The sequence below is a fragment of the Triticum urartu genome, chromosome 1A (genome assembly GCF_056163025.1).
Source record: "Triticum urartu cultivar PI428250 chromosome 1A, HENAU_Tu73, whole genome shotgun sequence".
Taxonomy (NCBI): domain Eukaryota; kingdom Viridiplantae; phylum Streptophyta; class Magnoliopsida; order Poales; family Poaceae; genus Triticum; species Triticum urartu.
The window spans coordinates 445,578,560-445,603,190 of record NC_141873.1 but is presented as its reverse complement, the minus strand read 5'-3'; the positions used below and the strand labels follow the sequence as shown (position 1 = coordinate 445,603,190).

General features: G+C 45.8%; 3 protein-coding genes and 2 non-coding genes across 5 annotated transcripts; 4 read left to right on the top strand and 1 right to left on the bottom strand.

Moving 5' to 3' along the window:
* The first annotated feature begins 3,131 nt into the window (after positions 1-3,131).
* LOC125517276 (ubiquinol-cytochrome C reductase UQCRX/QCR9-like family protein) lies at positions 3,132-5,433 on the top strand. The gene is made up of 3 exons (XM_048682460.2): positions 3,132-3,344; positions 3,442-3,489; positions 5,142-5,433. The coding sequence occupies exons 1-3, from the start codon at positions 3,252-3,254 to the stop codon at positions 5,190-5,192; spliced, it is 192 nt and encodes a 63-aa protein (XP_048538417.1). The 5' UTR covers positions 3,132-3,251; the 3' UTR covers positions 5,193-5,433.
* Positions 5,434-6,222: 789 nt separating this feature from the next.
* TRNAE-CUC (transfer RNA glutamic acid (anticodon CUC)) lies at positions 6,223-6,295 on the top strand. Its single transcript has one exon. It is a non-coding gene; the product is annotated as a tRNA-Glu (tRNA).
* A 4,617-nt stretch (positions 6,296-10,912) lies between these two features.
* LOC125517267 (cytosolic sulfotransferase 5) lies at positions 10,913-12,247 on the top strand. Its single transcript, XM_048682449.2, has 2 exons — positions 10,913-11,456; positions 11,660-12,247. The coding sequence occupies exons 1-2, from the start codon at positions 10,942-10,944 to the stop codon at positions 12,153-12,155; spliced, it is 1,011 nt and encodes a 336-aa protein (XP_048538406.2). The 5' UTR covers positions 10,913-10,941; the 3' UTR covers positions 12,156-12,247.
* A 1,343-nt stretch (positions 12,248-13,590) lies between these two features.
* Positions 13,591-13,663, top strand: TRNAE-CUC (transfer RNA glutamic acid (anticodon CUC)). The gene has a single exon. It is a non-coding gene; the product is annotated as a tRNA-Glu (tRNA).
* A 256-nt stretch (positions 13,664-13,919) lies between these two features.
* Positions 13,920-16,228, bottom strand: LOC125532898 (endo-1,3;1,4-beta-D-glucanase-like). The gene is made up of 7 exons (XM_048696763.2): positions 15,829-16,228; positions 15,706-15,727; positions 15,415-15,538; positions 14,952-15,042; positions 14,604-14,693; positions 14,364-14,464; positions 13,920-14,289 (listed from the first exon to the last, which is right to left on the bottom strand). Exons 1-7 carry the CDS (start codon positions 16,103-16,105, stop codon positions 14,119-14,121), a joined length of 876 nt encoding a protein of 291 aa, XP_048552720.2. The 5' UTR covers positions 16,106-16,228; the 3' UTR covers positions 13,920-14,118.
* Positions 16,229-24,631: the final 8,403 nt, after the last annotated feature.

The following is a 24,631-nucleotide window of genomic DNA, read 5'->3' as shown; positions in this document are numbered from 1 at the left end:
CAAGGACCGGGCGTAGCCACACTCGGTCCAACTAAAGTTGGAGAAACTGACACCCGCTAGCCACCTTTGTGCAAAGCACGTCAGGAGAACCGGTCTCGCGTAAGCATACGCGTAATGTCGGTCCGGGCCGCTTCGTCCAACAATACCGCCGAACCAAAGTATGACATGCTGGTAAGCAGTATGACTTATATCGCCCACAACTCACTTGTGTTCTACTCGTGCATATAACATCAACACATAAAACCTAGGCTCGGATTCCACTGTTGGGGAACGTAGTAATTTCAAAAAAATTCCTACGCACACGCAAGATCATGGTGATGCATAGCAACGAGAGGGAAGAGTGTGATCTACGTACCCTTGTAGACCAACGGCGGAAGCGTTAGCACAACACGGTTGATGTAGTCGTACGTCTTCACGGCCCGACCGATCAAGCACCGAAACTACGGCACCTCCGAGTTTTAGCACACGTTCAGCTCGATGACGATCCCCGGACTCCGATCCAGCAAAGTGTCGGGGAAGAGTTCCATCAGCACGACGGCGTGGTGACGATCTTGATGTTCTACCGTCGCAGGGCTTAGCCTAAGCAACGCTACAATATTATCGAGGATTATGGTGGAAGGGGGCACCGCACATGGCTAAGAAAACGATCACGTGGATCAACTTGTGTGTCTAGGGGTGCCCCCTGCCCCCGTATATAAAGGAGCAAGGGGAGGAGGCCGGCCGGCCCTATAGGCGCGCCAAGGAGGAGTCCTCCTCCTAGTAGGAGTAGGACTCCTACTAGGAGGGGGAAGGAAGTGGGGAGGGAGAAGGAAAGGGGGGCGCCGCCCCCCTTTCCTAGTCCAATTCGGACCAAGGGGGAGGAGGCGCGCGGCCCACCCTGGCTGCCCTTCTCTCTCTCCACTAAGGCCCATATGGCCCATTACTTCTCCCGGGGGGTTTCCGGTAACCCTCCGGTACTTCGGTTTTCTCCGAAATCACCCGGAACACTTCCGGTGTCCGAATATAGCCGTGCAATATATCAATCTTTATGTCTCGACCATTTCAAGACTCCTCGTTATGTCCGTGATCACATCCGGGACTCCGAACTAACTTCGGTACATCAAAACTCATAAACTCATAATATAACTGTCATCGAAACCTTAAGCGTGCGGACCCTACGGGTTCGAGAACAATGTAGACGTGACCGAGACATGTCTCCGGTCAATAACCAATAGCGGAACCTGGATGCTCATATTGGCTCCCACATATTCTACAAAGATCTTTATCGGTTAGACCGCATAACAACATACATTGTTCCCTTTGTCATCGGTATGTTACTTGCCCGAGATTCGATCGTCGGTATCTCAATACCTAGTTCAATCTCGTTACCGGCAAGTCTCTTTACTCATTTCGTAATACATCATCTCACAACTAACTCATTAGTTGAAATGCTTGCAAGGCTTATGTGATGTGTATTACCGAGAGGGCCCAGAGACACCTCTCCGACAATCGGAGTGACAAATCCTAATCTCGAAATACGCCAACCCAACATTTACCTTTGGAGACACCTGTAGAGCTCCTTTATAATCACCCAGTTACTTGTGACGTTTGGTAGCACACAAAGTGTTCCTCCGGCAAACGGGAGTTGCATAATCTCATAGTCATAGGAACATGTATAAGTCATGAAGAAAGCAATAGCAACATACTAAACGATGGGGTACTAAGCTAATGGAATGGGTCAAGTCAATCACATCATTCTCTAATGATGTGATCCCGTTAATCAAATGACAACACATGTCTATGGTTAGGAAACACAACCATCTTTGATCAACGAGCTAGTCAAGTAGAGGCATACTAGTGACGTTTAGTTTGTCTATGTATTCATACAAGTATTATGTTTCCGGATAATACAATTCTAGCATGAATAATAAACATTTATCATGATATAAGGAAATAAAATAATATCATTATTATTGCCTCTAGGGCATATTTCCTTCACTTTCTACATATGCATCCAAATCTTCGAGATCAGCAGGTGCACATGCAGCTACTCAATGATCTTGTGGAGCACATGTGGACCCACAATGACAACTAAAAAGTCAATGCTTGAGTTTGGCACTTAAAATAAATTTTATGTAAACACTATATGTGCTTCGTACCAACATTTGCTATTTACGTGTGACATTGGCTTGTATGATCGACGTGCATGTATTTGCATGGATTTGATAGTCCGGATTTGAGATATGTGGATGCTGGGACGGAAATATGAGGGTCCGTCGGGATGCGCCCGTGGGCGTGCCCGGATGCGTCCGCGAACGTATAGGGAGTCGGATTTGCCAAGTCGAATGTAGATGCTCTTAGAGCATGGTTAATAGTATAGTCAGATGTTGGCTATATAGTTTTGGCACACCATCTATAGCCAAACTTATAGCGGACAAGTACAATAGTTGTTTGTAAATATGTAATACTTTTTGATACATGGTCCACCTCCCTCTCTCACAACATGCTAGGAGCACGTGCTGCACCCGGCTGTTAATCAGTAGCCCGCTTCCCTTCTCTCTCCTCCTCTCTTTACGCCAACTCATCCAAAATATAATATTTAAAGGCTTACAGCCCGCCTATGTCATCCTATTGTATTTGCTCTTAGGAATGCACATTTTTCATCACATAAACCGATGCATCTTTCATTGATTCCCACCATCTCCTCACCAGTAACGCAAACCAATGCATATTTCGTTGATTCTCATCAATTTTGTCAGAATTTATTTTTTGCATGATAATATGTGTCTCATTCATATCATAAAGATTAAAGTACAAGTCACGTAAGGATCAATATGACAAAACTGAAAAATAATAATAGAACATCTAGGTAGAGATGAGATAAGCCACCGTCTTTTTCATTGCACTCCCACGTCTTGGAAAAAGGACGGCGTTGCAAATCAGTGTTTGGGTGATCAAAATGCGGTCGACTTTGAACGTTCGCCCAGTTATCTTGTATTAGTTTTTTAGGGAAGTTCGGCCAGTTCACGCGCCCAATCACCCAGTGGTAGTGGGCCGCTCGTGTTCCACGTCGGCTAACGGGCCAGAAAACACGAGATTGCCCTGATGGGCTCAGGACGGCCCATCTAAGAGATAACACCGTAGAAATCGCCCGAGGTACCCAGAAGCTCCCATCAGAAACGCTCGTCAAGCGCAACTGGTTCGTCCGTCGTCGCGTACCGAATCTCCACCATCCCCCCCGCGCGCCGCCGCCTCCGCCTCCGCCCTCGACGATGGGTCTCTGGGATGCCATGTACCGCGTGGTGATGCGCCGTAACGGCGTGTACGTCACCTTCGTCGTCGCCGGCGCCTTCGCTGGCGAGCGGGTAACCCCTCCCATCCCGATCCCCATTTTCAGATCTGCGCGTCCTCCTGCGGTGTCCGATTCGGCCTCCTAATCTCTTGCGTTTGATTTGGCTGCAGCTGGTGGACTACGGCGTCAACAAGGTCTGGGAGATGAACAACGTCGGGGTAATATTCTCTCTCCGGGGCCTTCCCATCGTTTGTTCGTTTGACCTTTCGTGATCCGTGGGATACTAGATCTTGCATCTCTGATCCGGGTAGGACGGGACAAAGTCCACATTCTTATGATCAGAGACATGTTTCTCGTAATTTTGTTGGCTTTCAAGATCAAATAGGAATAATGCTGTGTGGTTATTGTTTCTCCTGCGAAATGAGGGCATTTCATACTTATGTTGATTTACTATATCTAGTTTGTGTTTGATCTTTGCCGGATCAACCTAGCGGTTTAGAAAATTCAATTAGGTTTCTAATTTCTTCTGAAAATCGCATTGAAGGTGGTATGCTCTGCCAATTGTTCATTCCAATGTCAGGGTTTTCTTATGTTCTTTGTGATCTTGTAACACTGAGCAAAAATGAGTATAGGTTGAGTAGGCACAGCATTTCATGCTCGTTAAATGCATGATTTCTCTGCATGTGGATGCTTATTTATGATATTTTGCGTGTAAAGTCCCCAATAATTTCTTGACAATGTGGAATGCCTTGGTGATAGCTAAATTCAGCAAACTATGTTATCTTGTATTGTGTGTGATGATCATACTTTATTGTAGGGCTTTTAATAGTGTCCTGGACCACAGATCATATACTCCCTCTGGTCCTTTTTACTCCTCACATTAGCTTTGTCTGAAGTCAAAGTTTGCTAAGTTTGACCAAATTTATATTAGAAAGTATTAACATCTATAACATCTAATAAATATAATATGAAAATATATTCCGAGATGGATCTAATAACAAATGTGTTGTTATGTGAATGTTAATAATTTTTTGTATAAACTTGGTCAAAGATGGATGAGATTGACTTCAGACAAACCTAATATGCAGAGTAAAAAGGACCGGAGGGAGTATATTCTTGTCACATATGATTAACAATTTGAGTGAGAGGAATGCATATTCGATGCAGATATACATATCGGATAGCATATTGACTGAGGATACATAATAGACGAGTTTGGCTCACAAATGTATTCATAGCCCTTACAATCACCAAAGTACAACTATATTGATGCATATTCACCATGTGTAGGCACAACATGCTTTGCACACTGTTTTTCGATTACCATATATGCTAATTAATCTTTCTTTTATGTCCTTGCATGCTCTTGTATGCTTGTTTCACATTCATTTAGTAGTAGTAGAATGTAAGTAGTTTTTTTAGTAACTAGTAACCTAACACAACATCATATTATACCAATTAGCAAACCTTCTGCAGTTCTCTCTTAAACCCCCCATTAGCCTATATTTCTGACTGTGAACTGCATCTTCTGATTCTGTGTACTTTCAATAGTTCATATGCACACACAATCTCTTGTATATACTTCTACAATGCCACAGAAACGAGTGCCTACACATTTTAGCTTAGCACAGGATGCTGGTCTATCTTCTACAGAATACTTGTTCATTGTTGCTGTATTTTGGTTAAGCAACCTCATTGTTCACTCATTGAGTATTTTTTTCGAGAAAACGCAGAAGACATGCGTTTCATTGCACTGGAAAGATAGAAGTTTGATTGTGTACAACTTTGTGTTGCTTAGTTAATGCATATGCTAAATGCTTCAAATGCTGAGGCCACATGGCTTATAATTCGTCATTCTTTGGAAATGCAGAAACGGTATCAAGACATATCAGTTCTGGGGCAAAGGCCGGTTGAGGAGTGAAGACATTGAAGCCCAGATTTCCCATGATCTTTTAAGTGAAATTAGGCACCTTATAAAGCTCCATGTTTTGGCATTTTCTTTTGGCACAATAATATTGTAAAACTCTTGCTGGGTGTTATTCACTCTCTTTGAGCACTATGGCACCAATCTGTTCCACAGCAAAGTGATTGCTATGTCTGGTCGCTCTGGAACCAGTTCAATACCATTCAAATTATGAATTGAACTCCTTTCTAATGCTTCATATGTAATTGGCATGCTGTTGCTCGTCTCTTTTGGACAAGCTAATGAATATTTGGTTGATATATAATTTTCCTCGCATTCATCTGAAGGAGAGTGTGCTGTAGTTGTTGGCAACATTCTCAACTCTCAATCCGTTGACATCCATTGTTGCAACTTGATATGATCACGCCTTGCTTGATAATCTTATCGACAACAAGTTTGATGTTTCAATTAAAGGGACATGAATTCCTTATTTGTTGGACGGATCTGAAGGATTAGAGTATCACCAAAGAACTAGCCATGGACTGGGGCGTGTGGAAGCTTGTTATCCATGTGCCAGAACCTTGAGTTGATTGTGATATATTATGGGTTTCACCTCTAGTGTACCCAACTTGTTTGGGACTATAGACTTTGTTGTTTTTGTTGTTGTTGTTGAATTCCTTATTTGTTGGACCCTAATACATTTCAGTTTTCTTGGCAAATATATTTTCCTCAATTTTAGCGCACGTCTATTATTTAGTCACTCTTGGGACCCGAATGTACTCCAGTTTTGCTGGCAAAATAGGTTCAGTATCTCTTTTTCCTTGCATGCTTGGTATCATCTGTGGCGAAGTGCGTGTACTTTGTCTCGACTCTTTGACATGCATTTTCAATAACTTGATATGCTCGTGAACCTGATTCAGCTGATGAACCATCATATTTCTGCTCAGGCACACAAATTCGTCATTTGCTTGACCCGAAGTATACTTAGGTTTGCTCGGCAGGCCTAATGTTACGGTTCTTTAAAGCTAAAGTTCAAACAATAGCCAAATCCGTCGTAGTCTAGGTGGTTAGGATACTCGGCTCTCACCCGAGAGACCCGGGTTCAAGTCCCGGCGACGGAATTTTTTGTAAATAAATTTTCGTTTTTGAGCGAGACACTTTATTTTAGGGGAGGCCTTCGTCTTTGCCAGTGTGCACGAGGCAGGCCCACGGCTGTCTAATGCTAGCCATGCACTAATCTACCATATCGGTAACTAGCCTGCTCATACAGAGATGTTGAGACCAGCTGTGTCACAGGCATTCTGAAGCCATGTCGACATCTACCCCTTCCATTTGGAATTACTTGTCTTAGAAATGGATGTATCTAGAACTAAAATATGTCTAAATACACCCATTTCTGCGACAAGTAATTTCGAACGGAGGGAGTAGATGAGAGGCGCCGTGGTGAATGCCCCCTAATTCATGACATCCTAGAATTACAACTTTACAAAAGTCCTAGCCATGCATTAATCTTCCAAATCAGTAACTAGCCTGCTCATACAGAGATGTCGAGACCAAATGTGTCACAGGCATTTCCGTTTTTGAGCGAGACACTTTATTTTAGGGGAGGCCTTCGTCTTTGCCAGTGCACGAGGCAGGCCCACGGCTGTCTAATGCTAGCCATGCACTAATCTACCATATCGGTAACTAGCCTGCTCATACAGAGATGTTGAGACCAGCTGTGTCACAGGCATTCTGAAGCCATGTCGACATCTACCCCTTCCATTTGGAATTACTTGTCTTAGAAATGGATGTATCTAGAACTAAAATATGTCTAAATACACCCATTTCTGCGACAAGTAATTTCGAACGGAGGGAGTAGATGAGAGGCGCCATGGTGAATGCCCCCTAATTCATGACATCCTAGAATTACAACTTTACAAGAGTCCTAGCCATGCATTAATCTTCCAAATCAGTAACTAGCCTGCTCATACAGAGATGTCGAGACCAAATGTGTCACAGGCATTCTGAAGCCATGTCGATATCTAGATGGGAGGTGCCATGGTGAGTGCCCCCTAATCCGTGACACCATCACCGGGGTCCTAGGATTACAAGAGTTCTAAGGGCATCTCCATTGCTGGGCGACTATGTAGACGCTTATGAATGAAAAGGTAATTCTCATAAAATAGGAAAGAAGCTTAGTGTTTTCTGACCCAACGGCAAGCGCTAATGAGGGGCGCTAATTAATCACAGAACTAGTAAAAAACCAATCGCTACATGCATGGTTGTGGAAAAAAAAGGCAAAGCGCCCGCCTCCAGCTTTTGCGTCGCTGCCAAGTTAGACACTAGGATTTTGTAGTCTAACCGCCGATCGGACAGGATATTTATCCTAGCGTCCGGGCCTAGCGCCCGGCGTTGTAGATGCCCTAATCGGCTACGTCGGTGGAGGCGGGTACTCCACGGATATGGATTACTTGTCTTGAACGTCAAGGCTTCCATAATCTTCTTTGTAGCGCGTCATGGGTTGCCCAAAATGGCCCAGGACGGAACCGACCTAGGGGTCCTTAGCCCGATCCACCAGATCAGGAACCGACATGGTGAAATACCCCTGGGCTGGGACACCATCACTATGCAAGAGAGCAGACGATGTCATGAAGAGATGGGTTCATGTAGGCTTGAAACCGAGGGGTGTTAGACGAGACATGAAGGGATAGCCGAAGATAAACGATTCATCATGTTGGATTCGAATACCATGGATCCAAGGGCGCAAGAATTTGAGATGACAGGCGAATGGTGATCATACATTCTAGGGCCTGCCGGGGCAAGGGAAGGTGCACGCTGGAGAGGGGACAACACACACGAGAAAGCAGTGCACATCCGGAGAAGCGGACGGTACACATGCCAGCAACATGTGATTTGCACGTGTCGCCGGTTAAATGCATTTGTTCAAGCAACTTGTTAAATTATTTCTTGCATGATTGCTTTTAAAATGAAGTGATAAAACGTCTAGTTTTGGAGTCAATCAAAGTTTCTGAATGAGAAAACAAAAAATATATTATGAAGGCTGAGATATGGCGACTTTGCGCTCCATATGCAATATATAACGACTCTTGTAGAGTTTCTCTTAGTTGCAATTTTCTTTATTAACCCCTACCCACACCTCACCCCGCACACACCATTGTAAGATGTTTAAAGTTCTAGTTTCTCTCAAGTCAATCTTTACATATTTTATAAACATTTAAACAACTTCGATTTAGCGTAATCTATAACTTCAACAGTTTTAAAACAGAGGTTGTTCTCAAAAAATAATAATAGAGGGGGTCCTAAGAGTGATTCCCTCCGTTTCTTTTTTTTTTTACATTGCATATTAGATTTGTTTGAAGTCAAACTACACAAAGTTTGAGCGAATTTATATTTGAAAATATCAACATCTATAATACTAAAGTTATATGGTGTGAAATTTAATATATATTTTTGTGAGGGAGCGTGAAATTTAATTTTAAGATGCATCTAATAATATTGACTTTGTATTGTGAATGCTTATATTTTTTTCATAAAATTGGTCAAACTTTACAAAGTTTGACTTCAAAAAAGTTTTTATGCAAATTAGAAAGAAATGGGGGGAGTATCTCTTTCTCGTTCATATGTTTAGCTTCGAAAACCATCCACATTAGAGAGCTAGTCTGGAATAGTGTGTATTCAAAACTTTTGAAAGCTGTTTGAAAACTTGACATGTGGGAGACATTTGAAACAGTTTTCTGTTAAAAAATTTAATTTTTTTTGCGGGTGTTCAAAAATTTAATTTTTTTAAAGCTACACATGCTAGAGACACGAATTATGACGAGGATGACATCCATATATGGGCCAAAAAGAAGATCCTTTTTGGACACAAAGAAAACCCTGGTTAATATACACCACAAACACCCATATGGGAAGAAAAGAGTCCATAGGATCAGATGCTTACTCCACGGGAAAGTAGAAAGAAAAGATGCTTGCTGTCGAGGAAAATGCAGGTTTTCTTTTGAAGCTGAAAATGCACGTATCAGGGCATCTTCAATGCTGACCTGTAAATTGTTCCGGCATCTATCAGTGAGTAGGGGATTAGTCTGCGAACACGAATGCGGGTGCCGATCATCCAATGCTTCCCGCATACATTTCAACCATTATTTGAACTAACTAGACAAAATTCATGCAAACACGACGGATTTCATACAAACCGGACGATATTCATTACATTTCACACTTTTTTCATATAAACCAGATAAAATTCATTACATTTTTCATATAAACCGTACTAAATCCCACTCTAAACCTAATATAAACGATCACAGACACCCGTTTCCCAAGTCTGGCCATGAGCCCCGAGAACTGAAGCTCTGGCTCTTGCCTTCGCCTTCTTTAGTTCCGCCTAGGCGCTCTCCAGCTCCATCTTCATAACCTCCGCCTCCAAAGCCTGGGAAGTGAAGCTGTCCGCCTCCACATCAACGCCAAGCGGCTAATCGGCTGAGGATGTTCAGCCCACCAAGTTTGGCTTCAACAGGAGGGGAGGGGCGGTGGCCCTCTTGGGACCCGAGTGGCGGTGACCTACCATGCAATACTCTTCCTTGCTGTCGACAGCGCCCACAGACGTGTCGGCTTCATGGCCGTGGCGGGGCGCGGCCGGGCAGAGCTGGCGATGTCCTTGTCATTGTCTCTCTTGCCCCACATCTCATCCGCCACCTTGGCAAACTCCTTGCAGGTGGCCTTCAATTCCACCTGATGGAGGCGGTACCGCCAGCAGTCGCGGAGGATGTCGCGAGCGAAGCAGTAGGAGTCGACCAACGCCTCCTGCTCTGGCACGTCCACGCCCTACACGATGGTCGTGCCAATGGCAAGTTGCTCCTCGATGCGTTGGTGCTCCTCGAGGAGGCCGGGGTTTTAGGCTTGGTTAGCCTGCGCCTGTCGAAACTTGGCCTCTTGCTCCTCCCGCAACATGTCCGTGTAGTGCGCACGGGCCTCGCTGGTGGTGAGGCCAGCATGCACCGGCGAGGAGGGTGGCGCCAGATCATCCTCCATTGCAGTGGCGGCGGTCTCTGTCTGCTGGCGGACCTGCCAGCCGACAGCAATGACGGCCATCTTCTTCTTCTGCTCCGATGAGAGTCCGTCCTAGAGAGCTTTGGAGCGCGAGGAGGCCATGGTGGGCTGGTGCGGAGAGGAGAAAGGGACCGTAGGAGGATGACTGCGGCTATGGTCAAGGCTGGAGTTTATATAGCGGGCGGATGGCAATGGTGGATGGCAGACGGACGGATGAGTAGCAACTGAGTAGGTTCCTCGGCAAACCGCGTTTCATTTAATGTAGGGTGACATACAACCGTGGTGTCGTTTGAATGCGAAGCAGTCGCATGCACTGGGAAGCAGCGCATGCGGCGCTCTCTCAGCCGACGCGCCGCTTCAATGCCAGTAGAAGTGAGAGGCCGCATCCACTCTAGTCGAACGTGAATGCGGCACTAATGCTCTGAAGAGGCGGCAGGAAAAGCGCGCGAGCGAAGGGGGGTGTTTGAGTGAGCCAGGGCGGTCAGGAACGGATATGGCAACGATCGGACGCCCGCAAAGTCCCCCACTTTATCTTTGATCTGCAGAAAAAAAAATGTGTCCGGACCGCCAAACGAATCAATACAGATCTATATTGACTGACAGAACACGTCCAAATAGCGTGGCTCAAACGTATGTGAATGGCTTGAGGGTCCGCAATGAAGATGCCCTTAACCCAGCGGTAGCTACCCTTCCATCACCTCATTCAGCAGATCAGATGGTTGATAGCGAAACGTCTAGTCTCCTCCATGGCCCCGTGGCGTTCAAGGACGCCGACGACGGCACAATCCCTGTGCACCCTCCCACGGAGTACGCCGCCGCCGTCGCGTCCCTCCCGACGAACCAGAACCATGCCAGCAACAGCAAGCTGAAGCGGCGCTGCTACCAGGGCGTGTGGGTGCGAGAGGAGTGGGCACCAGGCATCATGGCCATGCAGCGCAGCTTCGCGGCGCGCCCCGGCGACGTGGTTCTTGCGAGCGTTCCCAAGAGCGGCACCACGTGGCTCAAGGCCCTGATATTCGCCACGATGGCCCGCGCCGCGTGCCCGCCGGCCAGCCCCGCCCACCCGCTCCGCCGCCTCAACCCACACGACTGCGTGCCCCTCGTGGACAGGCTCTTCGCCGTCGGCCGCGAGGCTGTGCTGGACGCGCTGCCGTCGCCGAGGCTCATGTGCACGCACATGCCGCTGTCGGTGCTGCCGCCGTCCATCTGCAAAATCGTCTACATTTGCAGGTAGTGTTGTTGTATTAATTATTTAATTTTAGTGGGTTATAGTATATATAACATAAAGGACTTTTAAAAATGCAATCCACACGATTTTATTCCAGCTCTCCTTGTGAATGAGGTAAGCCCTTGCTGAACCATGAAATACAGTAAGCCATGGTGGCGTTTTCCCTAAAAAAAGAGTAGATGACATCGTAGGTGCTCGTTGGCAGGGATCCAAAGGATATGGTGGTATCATTGTGGCACTTCATCAATCGTGCTCAACCTGACATATCACTCCAAGAGATGTTCGAGACTGTCTGTGAAGGCACAAGTAACGGCGGACCTTTTTGGGATCACATCCTCGGATACTGGAGGGCAAGCAATGCAGAGCCAAGCAGAGTGCTTTTCCTTACCTACGAGCAGATGCTTCAGGATCCGCTGGACAAAGTCAGGAAGCTAGCCCAGTTCCTTGGGAGGCCATTCTCTGACACAGAGGAGGAGGCCGGTGTCGTTGCAGAGATTGTTGAGCTCTGCAGCTTGGAGAATCTTAAAAATTTAAAGGTGAACAAGAAAGGCTCCCAAGGAGTGTTCTTCAAGTTCTCGCATGACTCCTATTTCAGGAATGGGGTGGTGGGAGACTGGGTGAACCACTTGACCCCTGAGATGGCTAAACGTCTGGATGCGATATGCGAGGAGAAGTTCCGTGGGTCGGGCTTCACTTTCTAGTGATGCTAGTTGAGTCTTCTTTTCTGCAATGGCGTTGTTCCCGATGTTATTTTCTTTATGTTGATTGCGCTATGAATAAATTGTTCTTTGCACTATTGTAGTCTTTCATATCGTGCTGCTATTCCAAAACAATCCAGATCTTAAATCATAACATATGCAACCCCGCAACAATATATGAGAAGTCTCTTGTGTTCCAAGCAAACCTAATACAATTATCAATTGTATAAGTGCACTAGTCTGGCGAAGAGATTGATAATGGTAGATAGGTGATATGGATGACGGTAATATTTCTGTATTTGCTAAACATTTAAAAATAATAAGGTAACAATATGAAAACGTATCATGAAATCTGCAATGCTTGATCCTAGTTTATGCAAGAACCTCAAGAGGCAAAACGGAAATGTAATCAGATCTGAAACAACTTCCATGCATAACTAAGATCGTCGACGCCAGGGACGAGTCCACTTGGCCCCATGTGCTCTGCAGGGTTGCACGCCATAGGCTCCGCACGGAAGCCGCACTGCTTCCTCTGTGGCATCATGGCCAGGGAAATAAAAGGGGCCGCCATTCGGCCATAATATTCGAAAACCTGAGAAGACTAGCCAACCATTATGGACGCCATAGGCTCTCCAAGTCCACATTCAGTGAAACGGACCGTCTACATCTGCATCTTCTCTGTCGATTCTCATGTTATGGGATAACCCATCGTTATTCCATCTGCCACTGTAACGGATTAGAGGAATACTACCGCAACTACTCCAGATGGCGCTACATAGGACTCTCGAAGATGTCTACAAGCGCTAAGTGCATGCATGGCCCTTTCGGGAATGTACTTGATCTCCCTGAGCTTCTCTTTCAATTTATTTTATTTTTCTTACGTTAGTCCTTGCCTTTTGGCACTGTACATACTCTGCCTACTATTATGAATGAAATGCCAGTACTTGTTGGAATTTTTTTAGAGATGGCACCGTGTGCTTATTGAGGGGAATTCTGCCGGATTCGACACCTTCCACTTCCCTCCACCATGGAGTCGAAGAAGAAGGCGACGACCACCACCACTCTAGTGGTTGGCATCCCAACGACATGACACCAAACAGCAACACCTGGCCAACGATTGCACGATTATATACAAGGAGATTCCGAACGCGTCTCTTTAGCCATCGCCGTCCGACGATGTATATGGGATCAAACCGTGTTGTCCTGAACGACTCTCAAGCAGAGGGGGAGGCGGAGAGAGGGAAGACGGAAGGGAGCGTGTGGTCGTCGCACGGTTGTTTCTCCCACAACAAATGTGTTGGGCCTCCTCGCACCGCACCCAACCAGGAGTTGGAGATGCCGCCAGCGTTGCACCCCCTCTCATCTCCTTACTCTTCCGGTGCTACTCCTCCCGTTGTGTCTTTAACTTTACACGGAATTCTTAATGTCATACAGCAATTCCGTCGTAGTCTAGGTGGTTAGGATACTCGGCTCTCACCCGAGAGACCCGGGTTCAAGTCCCGGCGACGGAAACTTTTTTCTGGTTTTGTCTGTGACACCTTGTAAATCTGTAATATATTAGTTTCATTTTTTTTTCAGAAACCCATTTGTTAATACAGTAGTATGTAATATCATATATTCATCATTGTGTGAGACACCTTGTTGATCTGTAATTTCTCATATCCGCCATTCACCACTTGCATCGCATTCAATTACTTTTCTGCACATAAATATGCTAGGCAAATACTCAAATTTCCCATGCAGAGAAGAACAAAAAGAAAGTACAGCTGAATCAAACTAGAGGAACTATTTTATTATTGCATTGCATACACGACCAAGCTACGCCTAAAAAGTTCAGCACCGATGTGCAATTTATTCAGAAAGGCAAGAGCTCCTTAATTCTGTACTTCTAAACTAATGAAAAGGCGTCGATTTATACAAAACTAAAAGGGTGACTTGTTCAAAACAGCTTGGAGCGATCGAGTTTCTAAGATTCGTGGAGCGAAAGCTCTTGGTGCTTCTTCAGATACTTGTTGAACCAGCTGAGCATGTCTGCACGAGCTTTTTCGGCAGTTTTGACGGCGAACGCGTCGCTGGCGTTGTATCTGCAAGCGAAACCGTGGGCTACTCCCGGGAAGATCTTCACGAAGTGGTCAATCTGTAAAATGGCAGATTAAAATTTAGTGGTCAATCTTCACGAAGTATGAAATGAAGCTACTAGGAAGAATGTACCTTGTTGTTCTGATCCAAGGCCTGTTCAAACTGGTGCACTATCGGCGGTGGAGAAGCTTGATCAAGCTCTCCTCCGAGAATCTCAATGGGATGCTTGACCTCTGAGCATGCAAAATGGAGTTACCGAGTTAGAGAAAAGGACATGCAGCGCATTCTTCTAGTGAAAGTGAATTTTTAGCATACACGAGGAAGAATCAGCAGGGAAAGCCTAATTAAGTGAGATGGAAATAAGACACACACCCTTCATGTCATCGACAGTCACTAGTGAAGGGTGCGAAATGACAACCACTTGAATTTCTTCAGACTTTGATAGCTCCACAGCTACCTTTGCTATTACGAAAGACAAGGGAGTGGTTAGTTGAAGAATGCTACTCCCTCCGATCCATATTAATTGTTGATGATTTTTTCTATTACGAAAGACAATGGAGCGGTTAGTTGAAGAATGCTACTCCCTCCGATTCATATTAATTGTTGATGATTTAGATCGATGACTTAGAAATCATCAACAATTCATATGGATCGGAGGGAGTGGTAAAAATTAAAACAATGATTGCTCGGTGTTCATGTAGTTGAAGTGAGTTAACCCACCACCCCAGCAATAACCTCCAACCCCAACTTCAGACACCCCTTGCTTCTTCAGAGCAGCAATAAGCACTTTAGTCTTTTCAGCTGCCTCCACCTGTAACAGCAACGAGCAAGAGAGAAATCAGTATTTGTTATGTTTCCTATCCTGATACTGAAACATTCAGATGGAAAAGCTGCAGCATTTCTTGTGATTAAGTGTGCTTTCCATGAAAATACAGTTAAGTGTGGTAGATGCCCTTAGTAGGATACTGAATATTTTCATGTGATGTAATGTGCTGGAGAGAGAATTTCATCTTTTTCTTTTCTTTCAAAATGTACTTGGGAAACCAATGGCAAGTGGTCTGCATATCCATTATAGCCTTAGGGAGAGCGCTAGAGTTTCAGTATTGTGCCATCCGTTATAGTCATACAGACCAACTATTACAAACAATACAACAAGCAGGATAAGAACGGAAAATGAACGAACCGGAGAGTGGGTTTTCAGCCAATCTTGAAATGAAATCTTGGCCTCATCCCTGAACGGGTCCCCGTGCAGCAAATCAGGAACCACGACCAAGTATCCATCATCCGCAACCTGATCCGAGATTTTCCTTGGGAACACACACGGTACACACATTGTTAAATTCATTCGCCTCGCACAAGCGAGATGAAACTCAAGAATGCAGGCAGAATGAAACAAAACAAGTTTGGAGAGAAACAATTTGAAGCAGAAAGTGGTTCTTTCAAGTCAATCAAACAGTGGCAAGTACGTACGTACCTCAGTTTTGGCGCTTGGAAGCCTGCAGAAAAGAAGATTCATTAATGGAGTCACGTACGCTGGAGTAGGAACAGAGACGTTCCTTCGGCTTGCTAAGTGGCCTCGGTGACTCTGAGCACTGACCGAAGTAGTCGGAGGCGAGGACGATGGCGCGCGTGGAGCTGCGGGATCCGGTGACGTAGGCCGGGAGGCCGCCGAGGTCGCGGACGAGCTCGCCCGCCTCGTCGGCCGCGGCCGTCAGGTCGGGCGGGTTGTCCAGGCACGGCGTGTGCGAGCCGGACGGCGCCAGGAGCACGAGCCGCGGCGCGGTGGCGGCGGAGGCAAGCGCCGTGGACAGGAGGAGGAGGAGGAGGAGGAGGAGGCAGCGGGGCAACGTCGACCGCACCGTGGCAGCGGCCATGGCGGGCGGAGCGAGGCTGTGAGGTCAGTGGCTTTTTGGCTGGTGCAGCGTGTCAATCGGATGACGGATGGAAGCGGGAGCGCTTGTACTGCAGTGTGTCGCGCCAGGAAATGTGCGGCATTGCTCGCTCGAGGTTTATATGGAGCGGGAGGGCGAGGCAGCAGTAGTACAAAGATATCCACACGCCGCTACACGCGGGACGGCCACGTACGCCATGGTCGAGCAAACATACTTTGTTCAGTTCGGTTGCGTTCCATTAGATGTGACTGAGAGTTGGCTTACTGAGATAAGCAGCCAGAGGCTGATTGTTCAGCGAACGCTTTTGCATAATAACGTCGCACAGTTCGGTTGCGTTCACTTTCACCCGCTTCATAAATAACGTCGCACAGCCGATACAAGGTGTTAAATAAACCTTTTTTTAGCGTTAAATAAAGAAAAACGTTCTCTTTAAGCCGGATGATTTTCACGCTGCGCAAACCGCCTGCAGCGCACGCCACGTATCCGACCCCACACACCATTTGCAACCAGCAAAGCCTTATCTCTTCCTTCGTCTCCAGACCTTCTCCCCTACTCCTCTTTTTCCCCTTTCCTCTACCGTCACAAGCAAGAGAAAGAGCCTGAGGCCGGCGCCACAACATGAAGCAGGAGGCCGGAGGCTGGCGCTGCTCGTCGCCGGTGCTGCAGCGAACACGGGGAGGCCGGAGTTGGGCGCCGCTCATCGCGGGAGGTAGCTGCGTCCCTGTGGATCTCGCGACGGCGGCGGAGATGCAATGCAGCACAAGCGGCGTTGCGACCCCATGGAGCTCGTCGGCAGCAGTGCTGCAATGGAGCGCTCGCTGGCGGCTCTTGGTGCTGCGTTGCAGCGCTCGTCGGTGTGATGTCGAGCTGCAGTGCAGCGCTCGGTACTCCAATGGAGCTCGCCGGCGCTCTCAGTGCAACACACGCGGTGCTGCGACCCCGTGGAGCTCGCCGGCTGCGGTGCTGCAATGAAGCTCTCGCCGCCGCCTCCCGATGTTGTGTTGCCGCCGGCATCTATCGAAGCTGCAGCGCTTGCTGCTCCAATGGATCTCGCCGGCCGACGCTCTCGAAGCTGCCGTGCGCGTCGGTGCTCCAATGGAGCTCTTGCCGGTGGCTCCCATTGCGACGTTGCAGCGCTCGTCGGCGAGCTCGAAGTTGCAAAGCAGCAGCTTGGTGCCCCAATGGAACGCTCGCCGGCGGCTCATGGTGCTCCAATGGAGCCTCCCCAGCTCTTGGAATTGCGATGCAGCGACTGACGGTGGCTTCGGTGTTGCAAAGTGCTTTGCCGGCGGCAGCCGTGATGCTTTTGCAGCGGCGGCCTGGACGGGGATCGAAGCAGGGGTGGCTGATGCGGTGCGGGGAAGAGGACATCGAGTGTGCGTTGACTGTTTTTCAAGGGCTGAGATAAGATAGATCGGATGGCTGGCGACTCGGCTGATTTCTTCAGGAAATCAGCCGGTTGATTTGTAGCAGCCGCCTTAAATAAACCTCTTAGGGCATCTCCACGCCGTCCCATAAATTTGCCCCGGCATTTGTCGGCGGACCAAAAAACCAGTCCGCAGACATAGATCGGAAGCCACTCATTTAATATTGTCTGGATACATTTCAGACACCGTTTCAACTAACAGACACAAAATAATGCAAACACGGCGGATTTTCATATAAACTAGATGAGATTCATGCAAGCACGGTGGATTTTCATTACATTTTGAAAATTTAGGATAAAAGAAAATAAACTCAACCCTAAATCTATCCTACGACGGCGGTCATCATCCACTTCCTTTGCATTTCATATCAGCGACCACATCCTTCATCTGTCGTCTCCATGAAGAATGGCGGGGTTCAAGACCCTGGGTGGAGGTGCGGTCTCCGGGAGGAAGAATAGAACATGGGAGATGGACCGGCCCGGTTGGGACACAATGCCCTACCACCTCCCATGTCCTACTCACCCTCGGATAAGTCCGCGACCTATCCATCGCCGCACCGGTGGACGTGAGATCGATGGTGAACATGGACGGTCTGTCACTGTCTGCCACGTGCGGCCCCAAATTTTGGACGGTGACGCATAGGACGCATAGCTGGCGGCGTTGGGGTCCTGGACCGCCTGCGCCACCAACCGTGTGCGCGACCGCGGCCGCACCCGTCTGCGCTGGCTCTGCGTTGTGGGCGGCGCCTTGAGCATGCGAGGCCTCATAGAGCGCCCACTACTCCGCAATGAAGTGCAGATTCACCGGAGGCCATGGCGGCCACGACCGCCTAGCTTGCACGCTCGCCGTATATTTGGCCCACCACCAGCCGATGCTGCTCGAGGAGGAACATGTTGTACCTCTGCTCCTCCTATGCCTTCCGGAACGTCAACATAAGAGCGAGCACAGACTGCTCCCCCTCGTCCATGACGACGCCTGGGCGCGTCCACGGGCACTGACTAGGCACTTCTCAAATCGCGTCGTCCACATCCGTGTATCTCATATCCTGTTGGGGAACGCAGTAATTTCAAAAAAATTCCTACGCACACACAAGATCTATCTAGGTGATGTATAGCAACAAGAGGGGAGAGTGTTGTCCACTTACCCTCGTAGACCGAAAGCGGAAGCGTTACGACAACGCGGTTGATGTATTCATACGTTTTCATGATCCGACCGATCCTAGCACCGAAGGTACGGCACTGATACGTCTCCGTCGTATCTACTTTTCCAAACACTTTTGCCCTTGTTTTGGACTCTAACTTGCATGATTTGAATGGAACTAACCCGGACTGACGCTGTTTTCAGCAGAATTGCCATGGTGTTATTTTTGTGCAGAAATAAAAGTTCTCGGAATGACCTGAAAATCAACGGAGAATTATTTTGGAATATAAAAAAATACTGGAAGAAAGATCCATGTCAGGGGGCCTCCACTTGTCCACGAGGGTGGGGGGCGCGCCCTACCCCCTGGGCACGCCCCCTGCATCGTGGGCCCCTAACGCTCCATCGACCTCAACCCTGACTCCATACATTCACTTTCGGGGAGAAAAAACCCAGGGAGAAGGATTCATCATGTTTTACGATACAAAGCCGCCGCTAAGCCCTAAACTCTCTAGGGAGGGCTGATTCGGAGTCCGTTCAGGGCTCCGGAGAGGGGAATCCGTCGCCATCGTTATCATCAACCATCCTCCATCACCAATTTCATGATGCTCATCGCCGTGCGTGAGTAATTCCATTATATGCTTGCTGGACGATGATGGGTTGGATGAGATTTATCATGTAATCGAGTTAGTTTGGTTAGGGTTTGATCCCTAGTATCCACTATGTTCTGAGATTGATGTTGCTATGACTTTGCTATGCTTAATGCTTGTCACTAGGGCCCGAGTGCCATGATTTCAGATCTGAACCTATTATGTTTTCATCAATATATGAGAGTTCTTGATCCTATCTTGCAAGTCTATAGTCACCTACTATGTGTTATGATCCGACAACCCTGAATTGACAATAATCAGGACCACTCCTGGTGATGACCGTATATAGTTTGAGGAGTTCATGTATTCACTATGTGTTAATGCTTTGGTCCGGTACTCTATTAAAAGGAGGCCTTAATATCCCTTAGTTTCCAATAGGACCCCGCTGCCACGGGAGGGTAGGACAAAAGATGTCATGCAAGTTCTTTTCCATAAGCACGTATGACTATATTCGGAATACATGCCTACATTACATTGATGAATTGGAGTTAGTTCTGTGTCACCCTATGTTATGACTGTTACATGATGAACCGCATCCAGCATAATTCTCTATCACCGATCCATTGCCTACAAGCTTTCCATATATTGTTCTTCGCTTATTTACTTTTCCGTTGCTATTGTTACAATTATTACAAAACCCCAAAATATTACTTTTGCTACCGTTACCTTTTGCTATCGTTACCACTACTATCATATTACTTTGCTACTAAATACTTTGCTGCAGATATTAAGTTATCCAGGTGTGGTTGAATTGACAACTCAACTACTAATACTTGAGAGTATCCTTTGGCTCCCCTTGTGCCGAATCAATAAATTTGGGTTGAATACTCTATCCTCGAAAACTGTTGTGATCCCCTATACTTGTGTGTTATCAAGACTATTTTATGGCGCCGTTGCCGGGGAGCATAGCTCTATTCTTTGAGTCACTTGGGATTTATATCTACTTATCATTATGAAGAACTTGAAAGATCCAAGAACCAAGATTTATCCCTCAACTACGAGGGGAGGTAAGGAACCGCCATAGCTCTGCACTTAATTCACCTTCTGTTTTGAGTAAGCTTGCGACACCTAAACCTGCTTCTGCTATTAATTCTGATATGTCACATGTTATTGATGATGCCACTTCTGCTATGCATGATACTTATGATGAAACTACTTCTATGCTTGATACTACTATGCCACTTGGTGAATTTCTTGATGAACAACTTGCTAGGGCTAGAGAGAATGAAATTATTGAAACTGATAATATTGATTAAAGTGATGATGAAGATTCTCCCCTAGATATGAATTACCTGTTGTGCATGAGGGCTATGTTATGGATGAAAAAATTGCTAGAGATTTTCTTGCTTGCAATGATAGGAGTGATCTTAAGAAATTATTAGCTAAGTTGAAACAAAAAACTCTAAATGCTAGAATGAAATATGATCCTGCTTATGCTACTTCACCTATCTTTGTTAATGATAAGGATTATGATTTCTCTGTTGATCCTGAGATAATTACTTTAGTTGAATCTGATCCTTTCTATGGTTATGAATCTGAAACTGTTGTGGCACATCTTACTAAATTAAATGATATAGCCACCCTGTTCACTAATGATGAGAAAACTCACTATTATTATATCCTTAAATTATTTCCGTTCTCATTAAATGGTGATGCTAAGATATGGTATAATTCTCTTGATCCTGGTTGTGTGCGTAGTCCCCAGGATATGATTTATTACTTCTCTGCTAAATATTTCTCTGCTCATAAGAAACAAGCTGCTTTAAGGAAAATATATAATTTTGTGCAAATTGAAGAAGAGAGTCTCCCACAAGCTTTGGGTAGGCTTCTCCAATTACTTAATACTTTGCCTGATCATCCTCTTAAGAAAAATGAAATACTTGATATCTTTTATAATGGACTAATTGATGCTTCTAGAGACCACCTGGATAGTTGTGCCGGTTGTGTTTTCAGGGAAAGAACACCAGATAAAGCTGAAATTCTATTGAATAATATGTTGACCAATGAAAATAATTGGACACTTCCTGATCCAATTCCTGAACCAACTCCTAAGCCAACTCCAAAGAAAAGAGGTATTCTATTTCTCAGTCCTGAAGATATGCAAGAGACAAAGAAATCTATGAAAGAAAAAGGCATTAAAGCTGAAGATGTTAAGAATTTACCTCCTATTGAAGAAATACATGGTCTTAATTTACCGCCTGTTGAAGAAATACTGATACGTCTCCAACGTATCTATAATTTTTGATTGCTCCATGCTATATTATCTACTGTTTTGGACTATATTGGGCTTTATTTTCCACTTTTATATTATTTTTGGGACTAACCTATTAACCGGAGGCCCAGCCTAGAATTGCTGTTTTTTTTGCCTATTTTAGTGTTTCGGAGAAACAGAATATCAAACGGAGTCCAAACGGAATGAAACCTTCGGAAACGTGATTTTCTCATCAGATAAGATCCAGGAGACTTGGACCCTCCGTCAATAAAGCCACGAGGCGGTCACGAGGGTGGAGGGCGCGCCCCCCCTAGGGCGCGTTCCCCTGCCTCGTGGGCCCCTCGAAGCTCCACCGACGTACTTCTTCCTCCTATATATACCTACGTACCCTCAAACGATCGGAGAAGGAGCCAAAAACCTAATTCCATCGCCGCAACTTTCTGTATCCACGAGATCCCATCTTGAGGCCTGTTCCGGAGCTCCGCCGGAGGGGGCATCGATCACGGAGGGCTTCTACATCATCATCCAAGCCCCTCCGATGAAGTGTGAGTAGTTTATTTCAGACCTACGGGTCCATAGTTAGTAGCTAGATGGCTTCTTGATACGTCTCCAACGTATCTATAATTTTTGATTGCTCCATGCTATATTATCTACTGTTTTGGACTATATTGGGCTTTATTTTCCACTTTTATATTATTTTTGGGACTAACCTATTAACCGGAGGCCCAGCCCAGAATTGCTGTTTTTTTGCCTATTTCAGTGTTTCGAAGAAACATAATATCAAATGGAGTCCAAACAGAAAAATCCTTTTTGGAACGTGATTTTCTTCTCGGATAAGACCCAGGAGACTTGGACCCTACTCCAAGAAGTACCGGAGGCGGTCACGAGGGTAGGGGCGCCCCCCCTACAGGGCGCGCCCCCTGCCTTGTGGGCCCCTCGGTGCTCCACCGACGTACTCCTTCCTCCTATATATACCCATGTACCCCCAAACGATCAGAACAGGAGCCAAAAACCTAATTCCACCGCCTCAACTTTCTGTATCCACGAGATCCCATCTTGGGGCTTGTTCCGGAGCTCCGCCGGAGAGGGCCGTCATCACGGAGGGCTTCTACATCATCATAGCCCCTCCGATGAAGCGTGAGTAGTTTACCTTAGACCTTCGGTTCCATAGTTAGTAGCTAGATGGCTTCTTCTCTCTTTTTGGATCTCAACACAATGTTCTCCCCCTCTCTTGTGGAGATCTATTCCATGTAATCTTCTTCTTTTGTGGTGTGTTTGTTGAGACTGATGAATTGTGGGTTTATGATCAAGTCTATCTATGAACAATATTTGAATCTTCTCTGAATTCTTTTATGTATGATTGGTTATCTTTGCAAGTCTCTTCGAATTATCTGTTTGGTTTGGCCAACTAGATTGGTAGTTCTTGCCATGGGAGAAGTGCTTAGCTTTGGGTTCGATCTTGTGGTGTTCTTTCCCAGTGACAGAAGGGGCAGCAAGACACGTATTGTATCGTTGCCATCGAGGATAACAAGATGGGGTTTATTTCATATTGCATGAATTTATCTCTCTACATCATGTCATCTTGCTTAAAGCGTTACTCTGTTTTTAACTTAATACTCTAGATGCATGCTGGATAGCGGTCGATGAGTGGAGTAATAGTAGTAGATGCAGAATCGTTTCGATCTACTTGTCACGGACGTGATGCCTATATACATGATCATGCCTAGATATTCTCATAACTATGCTCAATTCTGTCAATTTCTCAACAGTAATTTGTTCACCCACGGTAGAAAACTTATGCTCTCGAGAGAAGCCACTAGTGAAACCTATGGCCCCCGGGTCTATTCTCATCATATCAATCTCCATCACTTTTATATTGTTTTGCTATTTACTTTGCTTTTACTTTTTACTTTGCATCTTTATATCAAAAATACCAAAAATATTCTATCTATCATATCTCACTCTCGTAAGTGACTGTGAAGGGCTTGACAACCCCTAATCGCGTTGGTTGCGGGTAGCTATCACTTTGTGCAGGTACGAGGGACTTGAGCGTGGGCTCCTACTGGATTGATACCTTGGTTCTCAAAAACTGAGGGAAATACTTACGCTACTCTGCTGCATCATCCCTTCCTCTTCGAGGAAAACCAACGCAAGCTCAAGACGTAGCAAGAAGGATTTCTGGCGCCGTTGTCAGGGAGTCTATGCAAAAAGTCAACATACCAAGTACCCATCACAATCCCTATCTCCCGCATTACATTAGTTGCCATTTGCCTCTCGTTTTCCTCTCCCCCACTTCACCCTTGCCATTTTATTCACCCTCTCTTTCTCCTCCTCCTTCTCCGTTTGCCTTTTTCTCGCGTGTCTTCCTGTTTCCATGGTCGAATCAAATAGAACAAAGGGTCCTTTCCAAGGTCTTAGTACCCTGGATGATCCCTCTATTCTCTCTAAACTCAGAAATAATGATGCTATTGAGAGACCCACCGGGGTCACCAATGAGAGTTTAAATAATCTTGATGAAGATGACTCTGGAATTTTTCGCTATTTAATTGATGAGTCTTTAAAAGATGCTTGGGATAGGTTATTAAGGATTAGGGCTAGCTATATACCACAATATCAAATTGAGGTTTACTTAAAAGGTTTTTATGTCTGATTACCTACCTCTTTTAAACAAGTGCTAGATTCTATTTTTGAAGAGGGTTTTCTTGAAGGGGATGCTATAGATACTTATGAAAGGATGAAAACTATATTTGGCACCCCATGAATGATAAAGTTGAATCTACCACCCTCTTATGCTTCTATCAAAACGAAATTATCAAAGAGATGAAATCTAGTATAGATGCAAATTCCCGTAACGTGCTTAATATTACTTCATCCATTAATGGCCATGTGCTTTCCCAAAATAGGAGAATAAATGCCATAGAAAGGAAATTTGCTCTTTTCTTTCCCAATGCCAAAGATGGCAATACCTATATCTATCCTCGCTTTTATGCCTAGCTAGGGGCGTTAAACGATAGCGCTTGTTGGGAGACAACCCAATTTTATTTTTTGTTTTTTGTGTTTTGCTCCTGTTTAGTAATAAATA